Source organism: Hyla sarda, chromosome 9, assembly GCF_029499605.1.
Source record: "Hyla sarda isolate aHylSar1 chromosome 9, aHylSar1.hap1, whole genome shotgun sequence".
Classification (NCBI taxonomy): Eukaryota; Metazoa; Chordata; class Amphibia; order Anura; family Hylidae; genus Hyla; species Hyla sarda.
Window position 1 is genome coordinate 135,832,359 of NC_079197.1, and position 8,994 is coordinate 135,841,352.

General features: G+C 46.0%; 1 protein-coding gene across 1 annotated transcript; it reads left to right on the plus strand.

Annotated features, from left to right (window-relative positions):
- The first annotated feature begins 561 nt into the window (after positions 1 to 561).
- Positions 562 to 7,517, plus strand: LOC130290872 (E3 SUMO-protein ligase ZBED1-like). Its single transcript, XM_056539040.1, has 2 exons — positions 562 to 642; positions 5,064 to 7,517. Exon 2 carries the CDS (start codon positions 5,096 to 5,098, stop codon positions 7,040 to 7,042), a length of 1,947 nt encoding a protein of 648 aa, XP_056395015.1. The 5' UTR covers positions 562 to 642; positions 5,064 to 5,095; the 3' UTR covers positions 7,043 to 7,517.
- The last annotated feature ends 1,477 nt before the right edge of the window (positions 7,518 to 8,994 follow it).

Consider the following 8,994-nt stretch of genomic DNA (forward strand, 5'->3'; position numbering starts at 1 on the left):
GCAACAGCTGGAGACACACTGTTTGGAAAATACTGCCCTTAAGCTATTCAGTTTGTAATAAACATAAAGAAGCGGCTGAGGGAAACATTCTTGCCACTCTCGTGAGGACCACATACCATCTGTGCCAGACTCTTATTCCGCTTCTAAGGGTATGTTCACACTACGGAGTGTGAACGAAATCTCCGCTCGCAGAATTCAGTAAGCGGAGATTCAGACTGGCTGCCGACGGCGGCGGAAGGACCGCGCGGGCACTGCACCGTCACCATTGAAGGCTATGCAGTACTCACGGACTTCCGCGCAAAGAATGAACATGTTCTTTCTTTGCGCTGAACTATTTCAGCGGCGGAATTGCCTGCCGCTGAAATTCCGCAGTGTGAACGGGTCTCGCAGAAGATCCATTCACATTAATGTTTAAGTTCACACGGAAATTCCGTAGTGTGAACACACCCTAACAAAGAAACAATCATGGAACGTTTAGAAGTCGTAAAAGATATTTGGTTATGCATTCATTCTTATAAATCAGTCTCACACCCTAAAAATCTACTTATTATTTTTTATTTCCAGATCATCTCAATCACTGCACAGAGTTGAGGGACATCCAGATAAATAAAGAGGGTTCACCATGAGCACAGATATAAAATGGTGAGTGCGCTATAGTTTGGGAGTGGTCACCAAAACATGAACCAATTGGTTGTAGGTTGCTGAGACAACCAAAGTATTAACCACCCAAATTCAATACTCAGCAACACAAGAAGGTATGCAAAAGTATATAAAGCTTTATTGAAAATACATAGAAACACATACAGTGACCCCCCCCCCCCCCCCCCCCCGACCTACGATGGCCCCGACATACCATCATTTCAGCATACGATCACTCTCAGAGGCCATCACATGTTGAAGGCAGCATCAACATACGATGCTTTTGTATGTCGGGGCCATCACATAAACGGCTATCCTGCAGCGCACACTGCTTCAGCTGCCACCGGATAGCCGTTTACGGTGCCCCGTGTGCTCCGCTGACGATCACTTACCTGTCCTCGGGGCTCCGGCGCGTCCTCTTCGGGATCCCCTGCATCGTCGGCGCTCTCCATCGTCGTCATCACGTCGCTGCGCACGCCGTCACATCATCCAATAGGAGCGGCTTGCATAGCGACGTGATGGCGGCGACGGAGAGCGAGGATGCCGGGGAAGCAGAGGCCTTGCTGGAGCGTCAGGGACACCCCGGGGACGCGGCAACAGCGATGGAAGGCGCCATCCAGGGCAGTGGTGACGAGCGGTGACGGTCCGGAGCGGTGGGGACACGTGAGTATAACCTCCAATACCAGTGGTCTACAACCTGCGGACCTCCAGATGTTGCAAAACTACAACTCCCAGCATGCCCGGACAGCCAACGGCTGTCCGGGCATGCTGGGTGTTGTAGTTTTGCAACATCTGGAGGTCCGCAGGTTGTAGACCACTGTCCTATACTTTACATTGCACGGATCCCTCAACATACGATGGTTTCAACAAACGATGGTCCATTTGGAACGGCTTACCATCGTATGTTGAGGGACCACTGTACTTTAAAAACAACGTACGCACTTACCCCAACGTATGTTTCGCGCTGCTGCGCTTTGTCACGAAGCGCAGCAGCGCGAAAAGTACGTTGGGGCAAGTGCAGGTGGTACATGGCTCTACATTGGTGATTATTTCCTATTTTTGTGTACTATATGCCTTTACTTTTTGAACTATTCTGTTAGGGTTCATATATACCCTCTTCAGTGTGCTCCCTGTTAGTGTATTTGTGCATACCTATGTACCTGTTTTCATTTAGTTTCCCTATGTATGCATCTGTACCCCCTGCCTTTTACTCAGTTCTGTGTACTGTGTCTATGCATTGTTTTTAAAGTATGTATTTCTATGTATTTTCAATAAAACTTTATATACTTTTGCATACCTTCTTGTGTTGCTGAGTAGAGATGAGTGAAATTACAGTAAATTCGATTCGCCACGAACTTCTCGGCTCGGCAGTTGATGACTTATCCTGCATAAATGAGTTCAGCTTTCAGGTGCTCTGGTGGCTGGAGACTTTCCTAGGAATGTATCCACCTTTTCCAGCCACCGGAGCACCTGAAAGCTGAACTCATGTACGCAGGATAAGATATCAACTGCCGAGCCGAGAAGTTTGTGACGAATCGAATTTACTGTAAGTTCGCTCATCTCTATTGCTGAGTATTGAATTTGGGTGGTTTATAGTTTGGGAGTCGCACGTAGACTGACATCTGTTTAGTTTAAGGGAAAAGCATGTAGAGTTCTATGTGAGCAGCATTAGAGATCCTTCTCTCACCGTAATACACTGTAGACCCCTGCATCAGAATTGGGATCCCATGGGACCCACTAAAAGCCTTGTGGGTTGGAATGGTACTGAGGTTATTGCGGGCGGTCACATGCTATTCCTGCGACTCCCAAGGCTCTGGTCCTGAGTCCCAGCTGAGCTCACTCAGCATCACGCTGTATGTTTGCAGAATCACACAGGCGCAGTCTCTTGTTGTGCGCTGCGGTCTCCTCCCTCTGGTACTAGTATGGCACTGAGGAGGTCGTACACAACATAGAATGTCACGTACATACAACAGCCACAGGACTGGACTTACGTGTAGTAGGAGGCTGTCTTGGAGGACCTGTCCCCTCACTAGCCGGTACATTGATCCCTCAAGTTACAATAGTTTCAACATACAATGTTTTTTTCTGGACCATTGTAACTTGAAACCAGACTCAACATACAATGTACAGACAGTCCAGATCTGTGAAACATGTCAATGATTCGAAGAACCGACCAATCAGAATGAACATTCACTGGTAAATCACCTCTATTACTGAAGTGCCTGCACTGACTGATGTCTGGTAGCGCCCCCTACAGTACAGGGAGGAACTAAAAGTTCTGTACTACTCCTTACCTGTGCCAGGGTTAGTTGCTCTTTTTGACACCAAGTAAGGGCGGCTCCATTTGGGACATTGTGTGTACTGTACAGGACCCTGAAGAAGCTCCTGTCCCCTACATAAACCATTGATTCCCAAGCAGGGTGCCTCCAGCTGTTGCAAAACTACAACTCCCAGCATGCTGGAAGTTGTTGTAGTTTTGCAACAGCTGGAGGCACCCTGGTTGGGAAACACTGACCTAGACAGTGATTTACAGCTCCCAGCAGATCTTTATTACTTTTATATGTAAGGATTTGCTTTATCTATATTAGTTATCTACTTATTTTTCTTTAATCTTCACTTTTTCCTATTCTTGGATGACATTTTGGTGGCTCCAGAACCAATTACCAGGTTTTCATAGAGTTCTGGTCCCAACATACAATGGTTTCAACATACAATGGTCATCCCGGAACCAATTAATATTGTAACTTGAGGGACCCCTGTATATACAGTACCAGTTTTACACAGCCGCCTTAGTGCCCAACTGCCCACCAGACCACACCATATACTGACTGCAGTGATATGTGTATAGTACCTGAGGGAGTAGATATGCCATTCAGGCGCTGTCTCACCCAGCTTTTCCAGCTCTTGAATGGCAAATCTGCTTATAGCTCTGTGTGACAGTAAGACCCTGAAATAAGTTGTCATTACAGGGTCTGACTGTCACACACACACCTTTCCCAGGCTCCTGAATGGCACATCTTCTCAGTATAGCAACTACATGGCCACCATTACTAAACCAGAATGTTTGCAGGAGCGGGGAGGAGATGGTAGCAAGCGGAAAGCTATTCAGACTGATATTTCCCACTCAGAGGGTAGATAGAGAAGTAAAGAACTTGTTCACCTGCAAAAAAGATAAATGGTAGAAAATTTCTCATGAACACAGTTGTTCAAAAGGATTTTCCGATCTTGAAAAGTTATCTGTAGGGAACTGGGACTCCAGTTTTGGAATGGAGCAGCGGCTCACGCATACATGCTACTGCTCCATTCATGCTCTATGGGGGCTGCCGAAGAAAGAATAGAGTAGTGTGGTGTACATGTACAACCTGCTGCCCCACTGTATCGGAAGACTTTGGTCCCTGTTCTCGAGATCACCAGGGAGGGGCAGCAGTTGGACCCTCCATTTATGAGGTAATTATCCCCTATCCTGTGCAAAGATGAGAAAACTTCTTTAATTTTGCATTTAGGAAACGAATGACTAAAACAAAGTGTGCAAAAGTGTCCATAATCTTTATATTTCCCATAGCAACCAATCAGATTACAGTGACCCCTTGACCTACGATGGCCCTGACATACGATCATTTCAGCATTAGATGTTCTCTCAGAGGCCATCACATGTTGAAGGCAGCATCAACATACGATGCTTTTGTATGTGGGGGCCATCGCATAAACGGCTATCCGACAGCGCAGACTGCTTCAGCTGCCCCCGGATAGCCGTTTACCGTGCCCCCTGTGGTCCGCTGACAATCACTTACCTCTCCTCGGGGCTCCGGAGCGTCCTCTTCGGGATCCCCTGCATTGTTGGCGCTCTCCATCGTCGCCATCACGTCGCTGCGCACGCCGTCCCGTCATCCAATAGGAGCGGCGTGCGTAGCGACGTGCGTAGCGACGTGATGGCGGCGACGGAGAGCGAGGATGTCGGGGAAGCAGAGGCTTTGCCGGAGCGTCGGGGACACCCCGGGGACGCGGCGACAGCCGTTGGCTGTCCGGGCATGTTGGGTGTTGTAGTTTTGCAACATCTGGAGGTCCGCAGGTTGTAGACCACTGTTCTATACTTTACATTGCACGGATCCCTCAACATACGATGGTCCGTTTGGAACAGATTACCATCGTATGTTGAGGGACCACTGTACTGCTTTTATTTTTCAGAGGCCTCTTCAAAAATGAAAGTGATCTGATTGGTTGCTATGGGCAACTGCACCACTCTTCCTTTCCACTGGTTTTGATAAATCTCCCCGAATGGGAATACAGAGGAGAATTTTAATGTCCATAGCAACTAGTGTCATGTTTAGTAGGTATCAGCCTGAAAGCTGGTAATCAAATATTATTCTCATTATTATTGGAGAGACGTTTCACAAAATAACTTAGTTTTTCACTTCTATTACCAGAAAAGAGATCCATCAGAAATCACACACACAAGATGGCATCTGGTTTGGGTACCACAATACGAAGAAAGAGAGAAAAGGTTTCTAGTCTTGAGATGACCTCCTCCAGCTTGTCTGTGGACCACTGTAAGTCCAAGGTGTGGAACTACTACACAAAGCTGGGAGATGCCTATGTGGAATGTAAGGTCTGCAGGAAACAGTTCTCTTCCCATAACAGCACCACCACTATGAGGGAGCACCTTGTGAGGCGTCATAGCCTCCGTAGTATTGGCATGCCTCCCACTAAGGAGCAACCGGAGCTGGAATACCACGAACAAGAGGGGGCAGTAAAGAGGTTACGCCAGGCAGTGCCCATACATGGCCTCTGCTCCTCTGTATTAGAATCTCGACCACAAGCAGTTGCTAACCTGATATTGGAAATGATCTGCTGTGACCTTCATCCTCTCTCAATAGTAGAAGATAAGGGCTTTGGACTCCTCCTTGGCTACTTGGAACCCAATTTTGAGCTCCCGACCTTAATACAAATAGCTGATATGCTGTGGAGCAAATACACTGCCGTTAAACAGCAACTCAAGTGTACTCTTCAATCTGCGCTATCGGTTGTCCTTTCCATTGAAAGTTGGAATGACCATTTAAAGAAGTCCTGTCTTGCGATCACGGCAAATGTCATTGACAATGACTGGCGGTTATGTAGATACTTGCTGGAAACGAAACCTGTTCTCCGAAAAAAGACAGACAGCAACCTGGCAGACATATTGCACCCGGTATTGAAAGAGTTTGGATTATCTAGTAACCTTGTGTCCTGTGTTGTACATGATCGATCAGAATCAATATCTGCTCATGCCCAATCTTTCAAAGACTCTTTTGGGTGGGCCAGTCTCTGCTGCACGTCCCATGTCTTACAGCTTTGTGTGCAGGCAGGGCTGGAGGTCCAGGAAGTGAAGGATGCCCTGGCAGCAGCTAGAGGGTTGGTGAGCTACTTTCAAGAGGACTTTAAGGCCAGCTGTTACCTCAATGCCAAGCTGGAAGCCATGAACAAGCCCAGACTGGTCATGGATACAGAGAAGTATTGGATTAGCACTTTGGAGATGTGTCGAACTTTGATAGACCTTAAATGGGCAATTCTTTCAATTTTGGAAGAACAAGGTGTCAAGAACTTGTCGGAACAGCACTGGAAGTTGCTGCAAGACTTGGTACCCATGCTGAAAACTATATGGATTGCAACAGCATTCCTACAGGAAGAACAGAATGCCTCCATTTCATCCTTGATGCCCTGTTTACATGGTATCTATACGACAGTAGGACAAACCTGTGAAGGCAATGGCAGCAGTATTATTAAAGCTGCTGCCTGTCAAATACGCTCTGAGATCTGCCAACATTGGGATATGATGGATGAAGGGAAACTGATAACCAACCCTTCTGTTGTTGCTTCCTTTTTGGACCCTCGCTTCAAAGAGCTGAGGTTCCTTAAGCCATGGGCCAGGGGAGAATTGCACAGTATAGTGAGAAATATGCTATCACAGCTGTGTGAGCCATGCTTTACTCACCATTCTTGGATGCCAAGTAACTGTGCCATTGAAGGTGGTATGGAAACTCATCAGTTGCCTATTCAGAAGGACAAAGGACCCATTGTTGGTTCTGAAAATGTCTATGACCTTCTACTTGGAAGAGATCCAACAGAGAGCATGCCAGAAGCTCACCAACAACTGGAGAACTACATAGTGGAACCTGTCTGTAGACGTACCACAGACCCTCTAGCGTGGTGGAACAGTAATCGTCACCGCTTCCCCACATTGGCCCGGTTAGCCCGACAGTATCTTGTTATACCATCTACAGCTGTAAAGCCGGAGCATTCCTTCAGCACTGTACAAGACCCACTAGAGAAACGCCGTGCTGCCCTGGAACCCAAGTTCATGAACCAGATTCTCTTCTTACATCAGAATAAGGACTTCGTAGAATGGAGCATGAAACCAACCGTCTGACGGTCGTCTGCTCCATGTCTTGTCTTTATGTCAGGAAAGTAAAATACTTTACAGTAGCAACAAACCTTTTTACTGCTGGACACCAGAATAACTTACCACCACACATGGCCAACTTCTATTCCAGGTTATGGGGGAGATCTAGCAATACTTATGCCAAGAAAAAGTGACGCAGCTGCCTACAGCAACCAGTTACTAGCACTCATTTGGTAGAATCTGGTCGCTATGGGCAGGTGTCCCACTGCTTCCTTTGCACCAGTTTTAGTAGCTCTCCCCATTACCTGCCTCTTCTTTATGGGCACAATTTACAATGTTATAAACCAGAGTAAATACATCTTTAAACACTTGTACATTTCATTCACTTACACTTCAGTATTTGGGGTTTGTTCTTTTTCCTTGTTTTTTGTAGTTACGTTTTAAAGTAAATCCAAATTACCCCCCCCCCCCCTCCCCGATAATTTATGGAAAAATTTTTGCGCTTTATATAAATAGTTTTGTAATAAAATAATTTTGCTACTGCACACTGTGGTCTCTTCCTTACGGTGAGTGCACTTTTATGAAACTCTTAGTAAAATGGCATCACTTGAAAAGTTGACGCATTTTGGACACACTGGGCCTCATTTACAAAGGCTTTTTCGAGTAGATTTCGTTCGGTTTTGTGTCACAAGTGTTGTACGCCAGAATTTCTAACAAAAAACAATTCAACAAACCCTACTAACTCTCTCCACTTTATGCAGAAAACCTGAAAAGAGGATGTGTCCCTGACAGTTTTGAAAAATCCCAACATGTTTACTAAGGTTTCCACATAAAATATGGTGGATTTTAGCTTTGGAAAACCCAACAGTTCTGAGCAGTTGTAAAAAACCGAATGTAGGGGAAAGTGCAAAATGTTGGAGAAACTTGGTAAATACTGTGGAAAAATACCTGTTTGGGGGGGGGGGGGCTACAGAGAAAACTAAACTCCACTCTTAAATAATGGCCACGGTCTTTAATCATGACTGTATGAAAGAATCCTGTACATTTTGTTGCCACATGCATATTGCCATGGTCTGGCTGTATTGGAGGAGCATCAGCTCTGTTCTAGATCTTGTACCCACGTATCTGGCAGCCAGTAATGTACTTAATACCACATGAAGTTGAAAAGATGGCGATATGGGTCATCATGGCAGTCTTTATGGCCAGGGACCACCCCGATAAGAAAGCTTTACAGAACGGAATTTGTGTAAAATTGGGGAAATTCCATCGTGTTAACATAGTGTAAGGCTGTGTTCACGTTTCAGAATGTCCACACGGAAAATCTCAGTGCGGACATTCTGGAGTCTGCAGGCGCCAGCATAATATGCTAGTACTAGTACCACACGGGTTCATTCTTTCTGCAGACTCAGAATTTCTCTGTCTGGAACATCTGGCACAAAAATTCTGTGGTGTGCACAGCGCAGCAGAGTTCTGTTATATTCAATGGGACTCTGCTGCTCTGAAATTTCTGGTGGAATTCCGCACAGAAATTCCAGACTTGTGACCTTGACCTGAGGGTGCTCTTACATGCAGCACCAGTGGCTGCAGCTAGCACTTGCAATCTACCAGTAATTGTGGGCTGCACCTTAACCTGCAATACTGCCTAAAGGGGACAACTAACTGGATCTACTGAAGTTATTTTTTTCCCTACGGCTTTGGCTTGCTTCACAGGATCTCCTGACGGACTTCTTCTTTTCACAACACTTATTATCATAACTCTATTAACCTTTCCCCACAGGTCACAATCTGAGTTGGATTAAAGGAATTTTCCAGTTTTGAAATCCCATTTTCTTATACCCTTTTAGCCTGAAAACATACATGCAGCATCCTCCTCTCTTGGCCAGAATGGAGAGCAGTTATAAAGAGCTACTCTGGAGTTCCTGTCATGTCCTGCATTACACAGACAGCCTGTTGATTTGAATAGGCACTGTGTAATACCT